Raw genomic sequence first — 18,308 nt, 5'->3', positions numbered from 1 at the left:
AGCTTTCAAAATATAACAATGCCCACTGACGCCGGGATGAACTTAATCAGCCTGTCTGGGATATGGGGCCCGGCATGGTATTTAGTTAGTACAACCATCCCCTAAGGTAGTACTAACGAGCACCAGGTGCTACTGCCTCCCCGTCCAGTCGGGAGCACCGCGTGGGCCAGGAGGGAGCCTGGGCCACTCTGCGTTCCCACCTGCCCCGCGCCTCTGACGCACCACGCCCCGCGCAGGCGCACAGGGCAGCGGCCGGCTCGGGTCCGCGCGTGCGCGTCGCCCGGCGTCTCTGCCGCGGCACGGTCTCCCGGCGGGAGAGCTCATTGCGCGCGGCGAGCCCCGCCTCCCAGCCGGGCGAGGGGCGTGGGTATGGAGCCGGCCGCCGCCGCGTAGCCCCCGATCCGCGCCGCTGCTTAGGGCGCCCTGACGTCTCCGTGGGGTGGGCCGGGCGCGGCCTGGCGCTGCGCGGATGGCCCTGCTCGCCGTCCTCCTCGTCTTCTTCCTGACCGCCGCTGGGAGGTGCCAGGAGCAAGCCCAGACCACCGACTGGAGGGCCACCCTGAAGACCATCCGGAACGGGGTTCACAAGATTGACATGTACCTGAACGCCGCCTTGGATCTCCTAGGAGGCGAGGACGGACTCTGCCAGTATAAGTGCAGTGACGGTGAGGGGGACCCCAGGCCTTGCGGGGCCTATGCTTTCGGGGCTTTTGGGGGGACTGAGGTCGTGGAGGTGTGAGATGCCAGGCGAACCTTGTCGGTGTCCTTCTGGCCCTGGAACACCGTAAGCACCGCTAGGATCTTGCCATTCTTGTGACTGAGCAACCTGCTGACAAGTTCACACCACTGCTTTTAGAATGTGAGAGATCGCCTGAGAGTACTCTCCATTCTGTTTCATTGCTTCTGAATTACATTTTTTTTTTTTTTTTGCAATTGCATGATGACGATTGCCTAAGAACTTAGTGACATACGCTTCATAGGGATGGAGTGAAACAGACAGATTTTAGAGCCTTTAAATTAGCTGACTATGCAAAACATACGGAGAATTTTCAAGTCATGCTGTTTTATGATAACTTTTTCAAGAATTGGTTTAACTTTTAAAGCTACAGAAAATAAATTGCGACCTTTGTACAGACTTTGGTGTACTTTATTGTTGAGAAAGAGTTCTGATTGACTCTTCTAGAATGATTCTATCAATACCTGACAGGAATTTTCTTTCCTTAGATGTCAGTGACCTGCCTTCTCATTGTTGGTTGCTATTAATATTATTCTTTTGATTTACTTTTTCATATTTTTAAACTTGAATTCTGTTTGAATCTGAGAATTTGTTTGGTTTCATTGCTGGTGATAACTTGGTATTTCTACCAAGATAACTCTACCGAGATTACTTGGCAGAGATATTTCTTTTGAAGTCCTTGACTTTTTTGAATACCTAAATGCTACAGTAGTTCAGATGAGGTACTTGGGCTTCTTTTTTGAAATTCAGAATGCTAAGAGTAATTGGGAGACTGTGTTTCCCATATACGTGGACAAGTGTGGGGCCTAGTTAATTTCATGTTTAGCAGCTCAAAGTAAAAGGCAACTGGGTGACTTTAGTGATAAAACTGAACTATACACAAGTGAATTTAAAGGGACTCTGTCATGTGAAAGTATGATGCAACATGCAGTCATAATTTCTGGTTTTCTGTTAATGGAGGTAAAGAATGAATTATATGTTGTATGCTGTGAACTGCTAAATATCATTCCTTCTTAAACATATGCCTGAATGCTACTACCAGTATTCGATCAGGAAAGATGTTTTTGTCCTTTTAGAGCTTGTTAGGAGGAATAAGAGAGTAGCTTGAAGATTAAATGGTTGCTTTTCTGGAGACACATGTCACCGTTTTACTTAGTCATCCCCATTCATTAAACAAATATTTGAGTGCCTGGTTTGTGTCAGGTGTTCCACCAGCTGGAGATTTGGCAGTGAACAAAACCGACAGAAAAATGGGGAGAAAATGTGAAATAAAACTGACAGAATCCGTGTCCGTGGAGCTTACATTCTGGTGGGGAGAGACAGTAAACTAAAAACTAAGTAAAAGAAGCCAGGTCTGCGGTGTGTGTAAGTCTGGAGTGTACCAGCACTTCCAGAAGAGTACAGCAAGGAGCCAACAGTGGTGGTGCAGGGAGGTGATTAGTTTACTCTTTTAAACAGGTTCAGGGAAGGCCTCACTGATGAGATACTACTTTAGAAGAAGTCTGAGATGGTGAAGGTGACACTGTGATGATCTAGGGAAAGAACAATCCAGGCAGAGGGAACAACAGGCATAAAGCACCAGAATTGAAGGGCCAGGAAAGGATGACTGTAGGTTTTGGCCTGAGCCAAAGGAAGGATGTAGCTGCCATTTACTAAGATAAGAAGAGTTGGAAGGATCAGTCTTCATAAATTTATTATGAGTCAAGGGTTCTGGAGTTTATTTTATTAAGTTTAAAATATCTCTGAAGTTAAATGGATGCTATTCTTTTTCTTTTAACTTGTATATTAGAGTATAGCTGATTAACAGTGTTGCTGTAGATTCAGGTGGACACTAAAGGGACTCAGCCATACATGTACATGTATCCATTCTCCCCCAAACTCCCCTCCCATCCTGGCTGCCACATAACATTGAGCAGAGTTCCCTGCGCTGTACAGTAGGACCTTGTTGGTTAGACATTTTAAACGTAGCAATGTGTATATGACCATCCCAAACTCCCTAACTATTCCTTCACCCTACCCTTTCCCCCAGCAACCATATATTGTTCTGTAAGTCTGTGAATCTGTGTTTTGTAAATAAGTTCATTTGTATAATTTCTTTTTAGATTTCACATATAAAGGGTGTCTAATTCTCCTTATCTGCCTGACTTAACTTCCCTCAGTGTGACGATCTCTAGGATCCATGGATACTATTCTTATTAAAAATATTGTTTTAATCTTCCCTTTTACTTAAACCTCTTCCACATCCTCACTAAATTTACCATTCAGAGTTTAGAGCAAAGTTTCCAGCATAAAAAACACAAATGAACTTGAGAATTTAGGAAATGGTATGTTTCAGTGAAAATCTTTTTGTGTCTTAGTAAGTACTGTCTGCTCATAGGACTCATAGGTTCCAAGTCACCAAGTTAATAATTCTGACATAATGAAAATTGTTCCTTAATTGATGTTGCTCGAGAAGTCTCCCTGGAACAGTGTTTCAACCTTTCCTATATTTTGAAGTGTGAGTGACCTTATCAGAACCAAATAGAAACAGACAAATCTCAAAACTAGAGAAGCATGGTAATTAAGGGATGTAGCAATAAAGAAGTCAAGGGAGCCTTTAAAAAAAAAAAAAGACTTAATGGTGGAAGAGATGTTGAATTAAAGGGCACAGATTTGTTGCATTCATTTATCTTTGCTCTGTGGGAGGACCAGCCGTATGAAGACTCTCCCCTTGGCCATTCTCCCTAGGGTGGGAACAAGGCTTTATTGAGAGTGAAATAAAGTAATTTAGGGGAACAAACTTAATGGCCGCTATTTTTTTTTTTTTTTACTTTTTTCTCCTTGACAGCAGACAGGATTGAGGGGAAAAAAATCTCCAATTTCCTTTGAAATATAGAAAATAAAAATTGGCTTGTAAAGTGTTTTTAGAATTATGAGTAAGTCATTAATTCATTCAGTGATTGATGTCTTAACAGGATCCCTTTGGCTGTTGTACTGAGAATAAAAAGAATCAAGGGAGATGGGGGGCGGGAAGCAAGAACGGAGGCAGAGTGACACGTGCAGGAATTCAGACCAAAAATGGTGGTTCTTTTGTTCAGTTTGGTAGCAATAAACGTGGTGAGAAGTGGTTGGATTTTGGATATATTTTGAAGGAAGAGCCCAAAAGGTTTACCAATGGCTTAGAAGGAGGGTGTAAGTAGAGTGAAAAAGGATTCCAAAGTTGCTAGTCTGAATAATTGTGAGGATGGAGTTGATGTTAACTGAAAGGGGGGATATCATGGAAAAAATAGTTTCGTGATTCATTAGGAAAATAATAGCATATTTGTATGCTTTTGAGAATGACTAGTAGAGAGTAAAAACACTAATGAGGAAAAGAGAAAAGAGAATTACTGGAGTTACATCCTTTGATAAATGAGAGGAGTGACTTCTAGTACATACATAGATTGGCCAGGAGCAGTGATGGCGTATCTCTGTTAATTGCAACAAAGGTGTAGGACACGCGCACAGATACCGGTTGGGGTAGCATGCAAGTTGTCTTCTCCTTCCTTGGTTTTCTCAGTGAGGTAGAAATAGAGGTAATCCGCTGAATGAGAAGGTGGGAATGAAAATGTTGGTTGGTGTTGTTTAGTCTCGGTCAGCGATGTCCAATTTCTTTTTCGACCTCGTGGACTGTAGGCCACCAGGCTCCTCTGTCCATAGGATTTTCCTAGGAAGAATACTGCGGTGGGTTGCCATTTCCCCAGGAAGTATTGGAGATTGAAGAAAATAGGAGAGTGAGTGTACTAGGGGGGAAAAGTGGCATTAGGGCTTTTTGGAGATTGATAATCAGAACTTTAAACTCTCAAGTGTTTGAGAAAACAGGTTGGAGTTCTGTACTATGCTTCCTACAAAACGCAGTAGTAAGAGCTTTCTGAGACCCAGTAGCCTACCCCCTATGCCTCTCATCTGCTTCAGGGTCTTTCAAGTGAAAGACATTGGTCTGTTGAAAATATTTAAACCAAATTAAGAAAAATATGTAGAAAAGGACTATCATTGTCTTAGTCCAGGTGGATCTTTAGATTTCAACTGCCCATACAGATGATAAAATGTAAAGCATCAAGATAAGAGCAGTTGTTTGGTTAAAAAATGAGATCAGTGAATAGGATTTGTGTGTAGTTGTGCGAAGTGGGTTTGTTTTGTTTTTAAAACTCTTATTCATAGCCCATTTTACCCTTAGCTTTCTGTACAAAAATGCTGAGAAATTATAATTTCTAATATCTGCTTATGTATTTTAGGAGACAGTGACCACAACACATTCTGGATTTTTGGTTTGACTCTATGCTCCTTTTGCTGTGGAGTTTCTCCTGGCACTGTGTATTAGCCTGCTCAGGTTGATATAATGAAATACCACAGACTGAGTGGTAAACAACAGGAGAGTCTTTCAGTTCTGAAGGCTAAAAAGTCTGAGATGAAGGTTGAGCCAACCCCTCTCTATGGTGAGGGCCCTCTTCCTGGCTTGCAGACCTCGGCCTTCATGCATGGTGGGGGCGGGGAGTGCAAGGGAAGCAAGTTCTCTGGGGCCTCTTCTTATAAGGGTACCAATCCCATCATGAGGCCCCTACCCTTGTGGCCTCATCAAAACATAATTGCCTCCCAAAGAACCTATCACCAAATGCATTGATAGTTAGGGCTTCAGCATATAAATTTGGGTGCAGGGAGACACAGTTTAATTCATAGCACTTAGTAAAAACTGGCACCCAGTAGAAATGCTAAGTACTTTTAATGTTCAGCAGCTTATAATACCATTTATAACAACATTTAAAATAGTATTAATACAGTTGTAATCTTGGTGTCCGTATCAAATTAACTTTTTTCTTTTTTTTTGAACTCTTCTTTTTATTTATTAAAATTTTTTTTAATTTTATATTTGAGTATAGTTGCTTTACAGTGTTGTGTTAGTTTCAGATGTATAGCAAAGTGATTTAGTTATTGTTGTTCAGTCGCTAAGTCGTGTCTGGCTCTTTGTGACCCCATGAACTGCAGTATGCGGGCTTCTGTGTCCAACACTGTCTCCCTGAGTTTCCTTGAACCCATGTGCATTGAGTCAGTGATGCCATCCAACCATCTCATTCTCTGTTGCCCTCTTCTCTCGCCCTCAATTTTTCCCAGCATCAGGGCCTTTTCCAGTGAGTCAGCTCTTTGCATCAGGTGACCAAAGTATTGGAGCTTCAGCTTCAGCATCAGTCCTTCCAGTGAATATTCAGGGTTGATTTCCTTTAGGATGGACTGGTTGGATCTCCTTGCAGTCCAAGGGACTCTCAAGTCTTCTCTAGCACCACAGTTCGAAAGTGTCAGTTCTTCGGTGCTCAGCCTTCTTTATGGTCCAACTCGCACATCCGTGTTTAGTTATACAGGTACATATATCTATTCTTTTTCAGATTCTTTTCCCATATAGATTATTACACAGTATTGAGTGGAGTTCCCTGTGTTGTACCATAGGTGTGGGTTGATTATTTTATGTATAGTAGTATGTATATGTTAATCCAACCACCGAATGTACCCCTCCCCCCGCACCTTTTCCATTTGGAAACCATAAGTTTGTTTTCTAAGTCTGTAAGTGTTTCCGTTTTGTGAATAGATTGATTTGTACCATTCTTTTAGATTTCAGATATAAGTGATATGTCTTTCTCTGTCTTACTTCACTTGGTATGATAGTCTCTAGGTCCATCCATGTTGCTGCAAATGGCCTTATTTCATCCTTTTTTATGGCTGAGGAATATGCCATTGTATTTATGTACCACGTCTTTATCCATTCATCTGTTGATAGACAATTCAGGTTGTTTCTTAATGGTAAAGAATCGGCCTGCAATTTAGGAGGTGCCAGTTCTGTCTCTGGGTTGGGAAGATCCTCTGGAGGAGGAAATGGCAACCCACTCCAGTATTCTTGCCTGGAAAATCTCATGGACAGAGGAGCCTGGCGGGCTACAGTCTATGGGGTCGCAAAGAATCCCAGATGACTGAGCAACTAACACACACACAGTAGTTATGGAGGTTTGTGTGCAATGGAACAGTGACTGAGGTTGGTAAGATACAGTTCTTGTCCTGTAGATTTTAACCTAAAAATATAAGCATTAGAATGTGCAGGAAAATAGGTTGGATTTATGTTTCATACACATGGACCCAGTCTGGCCTGTAAGCTCTGAAATAGAAGTCCAGAATAAGGATTTATATGTGCGTATGATGTAGGATTACAAATAAACTGTCAGAACACTTTATAAACTGCCATCTATGTGTACATGTATACACTTGTACATATTTTGCTTGAGAAGTAAAAATAATTTGGTAGACAAATCAGCATTTTTAATGCTTATCCAAATAAACACATATTCACTTATGTCAGCATCAAACAGTAAATATTTCCAAGGCTAGTCTAGCATATTGTAGACTGTGTGTATTTTCTAACATATTGGAAAATTAATTTTTATAACATTTGTATTTTATAGGATCTAAGCCTTTTCCACGTTATGGATATAAACCCTCCCCTCCGAATGGATGTGGCTCCCCAGTGTTTGGTGTTCATGTAAATATTATTTTTTATTTGTAAGTTTTTATGATTGGTAGTCTTTGTAACACTCTTGATAAACTATCAGTGTGTTCTCAGGTTCAGAAATAATTTTGTTTGTTATAATAGTGATCTTTTATAGCTAAAACACAATAAGTTCTAATGAAACTAAATAATGTAAAAGTCATGTTTTGATTTTTCTAATCCTGTAGATGTTAATACCATTTAAATGATATTTTCTTTATGTCACAAATACGATTGAAAAGTTTGGAGTATAGAAGTAACACTACTTAGGATGAAAAAGTATAGGAAAGCATAGTATTGTCTGTGTTGAAACTAGACTGAGTGGGAAAGCTGTGTGTTTGTTATAAGGGAGGCTGAATCTGAGCCAGTATTATGGGAAGAAAATGTTTTATGAAAGTGATTCCTGGACACAAAAGTTTTGGATATAAAATTATTTAAAATAGTTGAAGATGACTATGAATTCTAAGGAATAATAATATCTTTAGGGAATTGGTGAACACTTAAAGATTAAACATAAAAACCAAAAAAAAAGAATTCAGTTGTAGGCGCTTAGACAGTGTCAGTGATACTTCATAAAAAGGACATTGTATTGAGAATCTGCCTGCAATGCAAGAGACCCAATTCAATCTGGATCAGAAGATCCCCTGGAGGAGGGCATGGCTACCCACTCCCGTATACTTGCCTGAAGAATCCCATGGACAGTGGAGCCTGATGGGCTACAGTTCATGGGGTCACAAAGAGTCAGATACAACTGAGTGAGTAACACTAACATTGTATTGAGGGAGGAGACACAAAATACTTTGGAATAGCCAAAAATCATACTTGTGTAGCCCCTGCAAAAATCTTCTAAAGTTCTTAGCTTTATCTTTTTGTTTTTAAAGCTATGTTTTATGTCTTGGAAATTGTGTTTGCTGCCAGCAGATGACTGTGAATACTCTAGCACAGCAAAATAGGGAGCTTTGGGGCATGGCTTCGAGGGAGAGGACGCGGTCACATGGGGGGTGCAGGTGAGAGTAATGGAGAGAGATTCAACCTGAAGAACATTTGGAGGCAGAAACAAATTTTGAAAATGATCTATACAACAGTATTGTCTTTGATTTCTAAGTCTCTTTGAATGCACTACTTTGGAGAAAGTTTGAGTTTCATCAACAATAATCCATCCAAGTGTCGCTTTCAGCTTAACATCGGCATCCCTTCCCTGACAAAGTGCTGCAACCAACACGACCGGTGCTATGAGACCTGCGGCAAAAGCAAAAACGACTGTGACGAGGCGTTTCAGTCTTGCCTGTCCAAGATTTGCCGAGATGTGCAGAGAACACTGGGCCTGGCTCAGCACGTGCAGGGTAAGGCTGATTTCATGCGATGGGGTGAGTGTGTGTGAGTATAAGATTTACTGGCAGAAATCTCTCACTCTGTACTACCTTATCTATTGTGACATAGTCCTATCAATTTCCCGAGATGATTTTGTCGTCTCAAATGATTTACAGTCACGGAAGCAAGAAGTGGTAGGAAACCTTGGGAGGAGGGTGTGTGAGGCAGAGAAGAATTCGTCCAAGATCTTGTGCCCTGTTGTATAGTCCTAATTATCCAGAGCCTGAAGTTTGAAACTCTGGATCCAGTGAACTTCCCGGTATACCACAGTGGATTTGGAGTAGGAAGTTCCAAAGAGTTGCATCTTAACTCTGTCTCTTTATATGTGTCTGTGTTGGGAAGGTCCTTAAAACCACCCCCAGGCTCAGTGATTTGCTAAGTGGACTCACGGGACTCAGCATGTAGTCATATTCATGGTGATGCTTATTGCAGAGTCAGCAAAGATGACTAGATGTTTCAGGATCCTCATTTATAGAATGAGAATGATAAGACCCATCTTGTAGAGTTGTCATAAGGGTAAAATGAGCTATTTGTAGAAATACACATTGCTGTACAAATACCAGTAGTTAACAAGATTTTTTTTTTTTTTTTACTGACAAGCCAAAGAATATACCATACACTAAAATAACAAGAGGAAGGGCAATAAGAAGAGGCAGGAAAGGAAATTGCCATTTTTAAGCATTTTCCATAAGATACTGTACTAAATACTTGAGACATGTTTTCACTGATGTTCACAGAAACCCAAAGTACTAGTTGGCATTATGCCCCTTTCTAAAGGAAGGAAACTGAGGTTCAGAAAGAAGTATCTTGTCCCAAGTTACTTATATCTGGCTACTCCAGTACTCCTCAAGTCTCATAGGTGTCTTGGATTTTGAAATCCTAGTATTAATAATAACTAGGAAGTAATAAGAAGGAGGAAATCTCTGTTCCAAGTGAAGCTTGAACTCACTCTCTCTGAATCCCTTTAAATGCTTTTGGCTAAGGTAAACTAGTTGTCCAGCTGAAGCACAGATACATATCATTTCTGCTTTCTGACCTAAGGATATACTAATGTTAAACAATGAAACCAATTTCCTTGCGATTTCCTATTTAATAATCATAACCTGTACCCTTCTGCAGTTAGTTGTATTCCTTAATGGCGCAGTCTTTTGGAAACTTTGAAAATGCCAAGAATTTGTAATGAAAAGTTTCTTTCTTAACCTGAATGTTGGAAACTAGAAGTATTTGAATAACTAAAAATCACTCTGTGCCACGTCTCTGTAAGTATATTAAGATAATCTTGGACTTTGGTGGCGCGGTGGATAAGAATCCGCCTGCCAATGCAGGTGACACAGGTTCAGTCCTTGTTTGGGGAAGATCCCACATGCCATGGAGCAACTAAGCCCATGTGCCGCAACTGGAGCCTGTGCTCTAGAGCCCGCGAGCTCCAACTGCTGAAGCCCTCTTGCCCTAGAGCCTATTCTGGGCTACAAGAGAAGTCACTGCCATGAGAAAAGCCCGTGCACCACAACAAAGCATAGCCCCACTCCCTGAAACTAGAGAAAGCCGGTGCACAAAAACGAAGACCTAATGCAGCCAAGAAAATGAAAATAAAAAGTTTAAAAAAAATAGATAATCTTACCTGGGTGTTCTAGGTTTCTTAGAATAAGAAAAGTTAAATCTGTTGTCTTTTCTTACAGTCTTTCAAAAAATTAAGAATTCCCACTAGAGGGAAAACACCTTCGATTTGTGTGTCTCCCCTCCCTAGCCAAATTTGGATATTGGTCAAAGAGAGAGACTGAGGTCCATTTACTTTAAGCACCTTAAATGTGTAACCATTAAAAGCTATTGGCTTATAATTAAATGTTTTGAGGTTTCTCCATTTTTAACTTTCATTTTTTTCTGCACCTAAAAGTCACTCCTTAAAGTGCAAACTGAAGAGTATTATCAGGCTTCTCTGTTAATGGTATTTTTCAGATACAAGGGAAATTAACAGTGATGAGCTTATCAGTGATACTGAGAGAGACTCATTGTCTGGTACAAAAAGTTGGGTTGAATAGTTGCATGCAAAGAAAACATACAGGTGAAGAGGCTGAAATGAAAAGTCTTTGTATGTATGTTTATGTGACTAATTTGCAAGAGCTTGGGAAGACATTCACCTAAATAGGTTTAAGTGCCCACCACGGCTGTGCCTGACACTGTGCTGAAACATGTAATATATGTGAAGAGTGAGTGATGCTTTGCAGTTGCCCAGCAGTGATGGCACTTCTTACTTTGCAGCCTGTGAAACCACCGTGGAACTCTTGTTTGACAGCGTTATACACTTAGGCTGTAAGCCGTACTTGGACAGCCAACGAGCCGCATGTAGGTGTCGCTACGAAGAAAAAACTGATCTTTGAAGATGCTGACAAGTGGTGACAACAGATGAGGACAGAAGAACATAACCTTTGACAAAGAGCTAATGTTTTTACAGCCTAAAGTTGCCTTATTTTTGTGAAAGGGTTATTTTAAGACCTTACTTTGACATTAAAACTTCAAACTAAAGAAACAAATGCAGGTTATCTTCCCAGATGTTTTGCTGCCTCAGTGTGCCATATTGTCTGACCAGTCACAGAAAGCAGTGCATGTTAAGGGGAGAATATTTTAAAGAAAGAGTATGACTCAATTTTCACAACTGTGTTTACCAAAAAATAAGGTCAAACGTGAAATTCATGATAAGGTATGTTCAACATTATCTTATTTGGAAATATGGTGAAGTTTTCACTTAGAAGTATGTTTGTTTTCTTTAAAATTTAAAATATATGTATATGCCCAGAAGGATCTGACTTTTATTTTTGCTCTTTTAATTAACACATAATATACGGTTTCTCCATAGCCCACTGAAACAACGAATAAGCCACATTTCTATGAATGATGGGACTAGTTACAAGGACAAGGGCATGTCTGTTTCTCTTGTAAAATTAGAACCATCTGCTGGGACCTCTTAGGAAGCAAAACTAGGATATCTAGGTATTAATATAATGTGCCTATAAGATGACATGAACAAAATTCAGAAGCATAGCCATTCCCGTTTTATGAACCACTCATGACAAATGCCATATTTTGCTATAATCTTTGCCTATTGGAGAAAAGATGGATTCAGAAGACAAAATGACGAGTCATTTAACACACATGAGAGCAATATAATCTATTATGCTTTGGTATTTACTCCTTAGTACTTGCTCTTCATAATAGATTTAGGGATATTTTTAAAAGACCATAAACCTATTACTAATAGTGGCCTTAACAAAACTGTTCTTGATATTGTTGGGTTTTTTTTTTTAAAGTCTTTAACTGTGGAATTGAAAGAGATGGAAAAACAAGATACAAAAAACTGTCTTTTATAGAACTCAATTTATGCTGAAAATTATTAATGCATATTTAAGAGCAAATCCCAGAACTTTAGCTGCCTCTGAAAATCTTTTCAGCCCCTTGGAAAGCTCAGCTGTGTCCTTCTACCGTTCTTTGCTTACCACTGGCTGTTGACTTTCCCTAGCCCAGGCTATGTATGTCTTCTGGGTAACGTACAGCCAAAGTTATTAAGATAAACCGCTTGGAAAGTCAGAGAAAGACAATACCAGGAGAAATGTTCTTTTTAAATCATTACAGGCAGAACTGAGAAGAACTAAAATATGTTTTGGAAAAAGGACCACATTTCCTAACTTTGAATATATGTCATTGCTGAGAACTTGATGGCTTCCCCAACTGATATGATGGCGCTCTTCTGCTAACAGATGTCCTCTATTAAACAAAGCAAGTGTGTATCTCAGGGCTAAGTAAGCAAACTAGACTCCAGTCAGCAATATTTAACCAGGTAGCTTTAAACTTAGAATAGATTCATGGATTTTCTTGGCAACCTTGGCTTTCTCAAGAGGACAGAGTCAGAATGTCTTTGTAAAATATTTAATTCATGATCATAAATTATATACACATATCAGCAGAAGCAGATTTTATGTTCAGATTTTTAAAAACTTGTCTAGGAATAATTTTAGATTTACCAAAAAGTTGCAAAGATAGTATAGAGGCTTCTCATATACACTTTATCCCTAATGTTAACATTTTACATAACCATGAAACATTTAAGGAACCAACATTGGCTGGTTCTATTAATGCAACTCTAGACTTTATTTGACTTGCACTCTCATCTCACATGCTAGTAAAGTAATGCTCAAAATTCTCCAAGCCAGGCTTCAGCAATATGTGAACCATGAAATTCCAGATGTTCAAGCTGGTTTTAGAAAAGGCAGAGGAACCAGAGACCAAATTGCCAACTCCATTGGATCATCGAAAAAGCAAGAGAGTTCCAAAAAAAATCTATTTCTGCTTTATTGACTATGCCAAAGCCTTTGACTGTGTGGATCACAATAAACTGTGGAAAATTCTGAAAGAGATGGGAATACCAGACCACCTGATGTGCCTCTTGAGAAATCTGTATGCAGGTCAGGAAGCAACAGTTAGAACTGGACATGGAACAACAGACTGGTTCCAAATAGGAAAAGGAGTACGTCAAGGCTGTATATTGTCACCCTGCTTATTTAACTTATATGCAGAGTACATCATGAGAAACGCTGGGCTGGAGGAAGCACAAGCTGGAATCAAGATTGCCAGGAAAAATATCAATAACCCCAGATATGCAGATGACACCACCCTTATGGCAGAAAGTGAAGAAGAACTAAAGAGCCTCTTGATGAAAGAGGAGAGTGAAAAAGTTGGCTTAAAGCTCAACATTCAGAAAACTAAGATCATGACATCCGGTCCCATCGCTTCATGGCAAATAGATGTGGAAACAGTGTCAGACTTGATTATTTTGGACTCCAAAATCACTGCTGATGGTGATTGCAGCCATGAAATCAAAAGACGCTTACTCCTTGGAAGGAAAGTTGTGACCAACCTAGATAGCATATTAAAAAGCAGAGACATTACTTTGCCAACAAAGGTCTGTCTAGTCAAGGCAACGGTTTTTCCAGTAGTCATTTATGGATGTGAGAATTGGACTACCAAGAAAGCTGAGCACCAAAGAATTGATGCTTTTGAACTGTGGTGTTGGAGAAGACTCTTGAGAGTCCTCTGTACTGCAAGAAGATCCAACCAGTCCATCCTAAAGGAGATAAGTCCTGGGTGTTCATTGGAAGGACTGATATTGAAGCTGAAACTCCAATACTTTGGCCAGTTGATGCGAAGAGTTGACTCGTTGGAAAAGACCCTGATGCTGGGAAGGATTGGGGACAGGAGGAGAAGGGGACGACAGAGGATGAGATGGCTGGATGGCATCACCAACTCGATGGACATGAGTTCGGGTAAACTCTGGGAATTGGTGATGGACAGGGAGGCCTGGCATGCTGTGATTCATGGGGTCGCAAAGAGTCGGACACGACTAAGCGACTGAACTGAACTGAGTTTTTCCACTAATGGCATTTATTTTTTCCAAGATCCACTCTAGGATACCATACTGCAGTTAGTCATCATGTCTAATTAGCCTCTAGTCTGTGATGGTTCCTCTGTCTTTCCTTGTTTTTCATAACCTTGACAACTTTGAGAAGTACCGGTCAGGTGTCCTGTAGAATGTCCCTCAATTTGGGTTAGTCTTTCCTTGTGTTTGGACTAGGGTTATAGATTTTTAGAAAGAAAACCAAGAGTTGACCAGTTCTTCTCATCAAATCATATTGGTAGTTGATTGTTACCAGCTTGTTAGGTTAACCTAACTCAAGACATTTGGATAAGGTAGTATCTGTTAGTTTTCTGCACTCTAAAGTTACTATTTTCCCTTTCCAATGCTTCTGTTCTTTGGAAACCAGTCACCAAGCCCTGTCTGTGGTAGGTAGGGGATGGGCAAGATTACATTCCACATTTTGATTTTTGATATATCTAGATATAGTACTTGAAATTCTTGTTAATCTCCCCCTCACCCACTTATTATTCAATTATTTGTATCAGTATGGATTCATGCTTATTTCTTTTGTACTCTGGGTAATATATACAAATCCTTCCAGCTTGGCTGTTGGGAATTATGTCAGGTTGACTCTGTATGTCTTTGACCTGCACCCTCGTTTTAACTTTTGAGCATCTCCATACTTTCTGGCCAGAAAGTAGGAAAGTTGCTTCAGGCTCATCTTCTATATTCCCCGCCCCAGCCCTAGAATCAGCATCTTTTCAAAGGTTACTTTGATTGAAGAAGGGTTTCCAATGACACTTAGAAACCAAGATCTGGACAGTGGATAGCTTATTTCTACTGGGGTGTCACTGCTTCTAGACCCTCCCACCAAACAGGGCTAGGAGATATATGTGTACTAACCCATGTACATGTACATATCTGTAATTACTTATGTGTATATATATATTAAGCTGTCTTCACTTGAATTCTGTACAATGGGGCATGTATTTAAGTTTTAAGGATGGTATTTTCCTTATCTACAGAATACATTAATGAAAAAACAAAATCACATGCCAAAAAACTAGCTTTCAGCAGCTCTTTGCAAGACATATATTGATATTTTAAAATAATAAAACTATATTGCCTGCAAACAATGCCTGTCTTTTTAAAATCTTTTGACTCACCTCTTCCAGGGACAGATATGGCTGTACTCATTTCATAGGTGGAGGAACCGAGGTACAAAGAAGTTGCAATGAAGACAATTAAAATATGAGGGCAAAAGCAAATTAAACCCATCTTCTTGAGCAGGCTTTCTTCAGTGACCGCCCAGAATAGTCTAGACTAGTAGTACTAATTAAAAGGTTGTTTGTTAGCTTATAACTACTTCTCCCTAAAGTGAAAAAGTGGTATTTCTGGCAGTATGGATAGAAGCGCAAGATTGTCAGGAGGTCAAAATGGTCATTATTTTATGTACAAAACAGGAATAACATCTAACAAAGTGAAGATAATGGAATCTTTCTGCAAAAACAACTCTTTTTAGTACACTGGCTTTTTTAACTTTTGGGTGTAGAATGAAACCAATTAAGTAAGGATCCTTCCACATAGTTGCATTGGTCACAGTTCACAGACACTACCCACAGTGTATTCAAGTCTTGTAGAACGCCTGGCTCTAATGTTTGAAATAGCCCCCTTCATTTGCCGTTTTTCCTCAGAGAATTGGTTCAACCAGTATATGAAAAAGAACTAAATGAACAGTTACCAATCAAAATAACTAAAACTAGAGCAACAGTGTCATCTTTGCATTCAGGCTGCAGTGATGGTATGCTTTGGTTTGGTCTCAGGCTTCATTTGGTTTCCAAAACATCCTTCAGTCTCCTTGCTGACTATTTAACGAGGTTTGTCTTTGTTGGCTCTCAAATGTAGGAATCAGAATTATAAAAATTCGGTATTTCTATGATTTGTATAGGAAGAAACAAGGTTTAGTGGGGGTAAACACTGAAAAAAGAAAAGCCACATTTTAAGTTTTAGAATTATCTCTGAATTTAACTTTAGCCCATGTATTTCATTCCTTGGATAGGTTACAGTTGACTAAGAGCTTCAGTTTCAGTAAATTCCATAAAAGTGACTATTTATAATGGCAAGAATCAAGCCATCCTGTCTGGTAACTTTTGGTCTTTAGTATATCTTAATTATTTTAATAATATGGATTTGCTGTGAGTTCTCTGTTTTCCTTCTTTGAGAAGGAAGAGATTGCTCGGTAGAATTCTAATTCGTCTGTGTCTCCAATGAGAGCATGCTGCAGTCACTGGAGGGCCTGTTAAAATATTCTCCTGGACGCCACCTGCAGGTTCTCATCCGTTATGTCTGACTGCGTAGGTCCCAAGAGTTTGCATTTCTAGTATGTTCCCAGATGATGTGGTTACTGCTGGTTCAGAGGCCACAGTTTGAGAACTGTCTAGATAATCTTCAGTAGCTAAAAATAACACCGATGGAAAGCTTACTGTGGGCTGGGTACTATTCTAGGAGTTTGGCAGTTTCTGTCTCAACTATTGAATTAATTTGGTCCCCATTTTAAAGAGAAGAATCTGAAGCTGGGAGTGGTTCAGTTCAGTTCAGTTCAGTCGCTCAGTCGTGTCCGACTCTCTGCGACCCCATGAATTGCAGCACGCCAGGCCTCCCTGTCCATCACCAACTCCCGGAGTCTATCCAAACCCATGTTCATCGAGTCGGTGATGCCATCCAACCATCTCATCCTCTGTCGTCCCCTTCTCCTCCCGCCCCCAATCCTACCCAGCATCAGGGTCTTTTCCAATGAGTCAACCCTTCGCATGAGGTGGCCAAAGTATTGGAGTTTCAGCTTCAACATCAGACCTTCCAATGAACACCCAGGATTGATCTCTTTTAGGATGGATTGATTGGATCTCCTTGTAGTCCAAGGGACTCTCAAGAGTCTTCTCCAACACCACAGTTCAAAAGCATCAATTCTGCGGCACTCAGCTTTCTTCACCGTCCAACTCTCACATCCATACATGACCACTGGAAAAACCATAGCCTTGACTAGACGTACTTTTGTTGGCAAAGTAATGTCTCTGCTTTTAAATATGCTATCTAGGTTGGCCATAACCTTCCTTCCAAGGAGTAAGAGTCTTTTAATTTCATGGCTGCAGTCACCATCAGCAGTGATTCTGGAGCCCAAAAAAGTAAAGTCTGACACTGTTTCCGCTGTTTCCCCATCTATTTCCCATGGAGTGATGGGACCAGATGCCATGATCTTAGTTTTCTGAACGTTGTCCAAGGCCTCACAGCCAATAAAATGGTGGAGCAAAGATTAGAACCTTGGCAGCCTATTTCCCAATCACACCCTTTCTCTCAGGGTCAAGGTGAGGGGATAGCTATTGCTTTAAAAGGCTAAACTTTAGCACTTATAATTTTGAAATGGCTATCCTAATACTTTATACTTACATTTCCTAAGGTAAATCTTTAAAATATATCACCCCATATGCTATAAAGGCAATACAGTATTCTGAGATAACAAACATCTGGGGGGAAAATTTAATTCCTTTCATCTGTTCCTTTCAGGTAAATGGAAGGTTAGCCAATTGGAGTTCCACTTCTATATAAGGAGTATTTTTAGGGCTCAAGTAGAGAAGACCATGAAAAGTAGGCAGAAGAACAGGAAGCTCTGGTGGTCAGATAACTCATTCAAACTGGGTAAAGTCCAGAGCACAAATGCTGAAATTATGAATCTCATTCAATGGGTAAATATTTATTGAGTACCTCCTACATCCTAAGCAACTTCCTGGTAATGGTCAAACCAAAAGAAGGCCAAGTCGGCTTTCAATATGCTTAAGATGGTGGCAATAAAAATTTACTGAGCTTTTCACAAGCTAGGCACTGTTCTGAATACAGTAATTTAACTCAACTGTCTCAACCAGCTTATGAGGGAGATAGTGATATTCCACGTCTTCACTGCACTAGCAACAAAGTGATTTCAGAAATATTTTATGCCTACAATAAAATGAACAGTAAATGGCATGGGGTGAGTAAAATCCTTCGATTTCACATTCTGTGTCCTTTTTTGAACCACAGCATAGGTAGGAAGTTAGATTTTATTTTTCTCTCTCAAAGGGTGAATGCTAAAGTCGCTTCAGTCCTGTCTGACTTTTTGGGACCCTATGGACGGTTGCCCGCCAGGCTCCTCTGGCCATGGGATTCTCCAGGCAGGAATACTGGAGTGGGTTGCCATGACCTCCTCCAGGAGATCTTCC

General features: G+C 40.2%; 1 protein-coding gene across 1 annotated transcript; it reads left to right on the top strand.

The window, feature by feature from the left end:
- Positions 1-238: 238 nt before the first annotated feature.
- Positions 239-15,191, top strand: PLA2G12A (phospholipase A2 group XIIA). Its single transcript, XM_081558610.1, has 4 exons — positions 239-665; positions 7,198-7,274; positions 8,458-8,623; positions 10,911-15,191. The coding sequence occupies exons 1-4, from the start codon at positions 470-472 to the stop codon at positions 11,027-11,029; spliced, it is 558 nt and encodes a 185-aa protein (XP_081414736.1). The 5' UTR covers positions 239-469; the 3' UTR covers positions 11,030-15,191.
- The last annotated feature ends 3,117 nt before the right edge of the window (positions 15,192-18,308 follow it).

This window comes from Giraffa tippelskirchi, chromosome 1 (genome assembly GCF_054371585.1).
Source record: "Giraffa tippelskirchi isolate mGirTip1 chromosome 1, T2T-mGirTip1v1.2.pri, whole genome shotgun sequence".
In the NCBI taxonomy this organism is placed as follows: Eukaryota; Metazoa; Chordata; class Mammalia; order Artiodactyla; family Giraffidae; genus Giraffa; species Giraffa tippelskirchi.
The sequence above is the reverse complement of the archived record's forward strand: the minus strand, read 5'-3'. Positions and strand labels throughout refer to the sequence as shown.

Coding starts and splice junctions, on each gene's coding strand:
- PLA2G12A (XM_081558610.1), top strand. CDS start 470: ATGGCCCTGCTCGCCGTCCTCCTCGTCTTCTTCCTGACCGCCGCTGGG. Junction 666..7,197: donor CCAGTATAAGTGCAGTGACG/GTGAGGGGGACC, acceptor TGTATTTTATAG/GATCTAAGCCTTTTCCACGT. Junction 8,624..10,910: donor CCTGGCTCAGCACGTGCAGG/GTAAGGCTGATT, acceptor CTTACTTTGCAG/CCTGTGAAACCACCGTGGAA.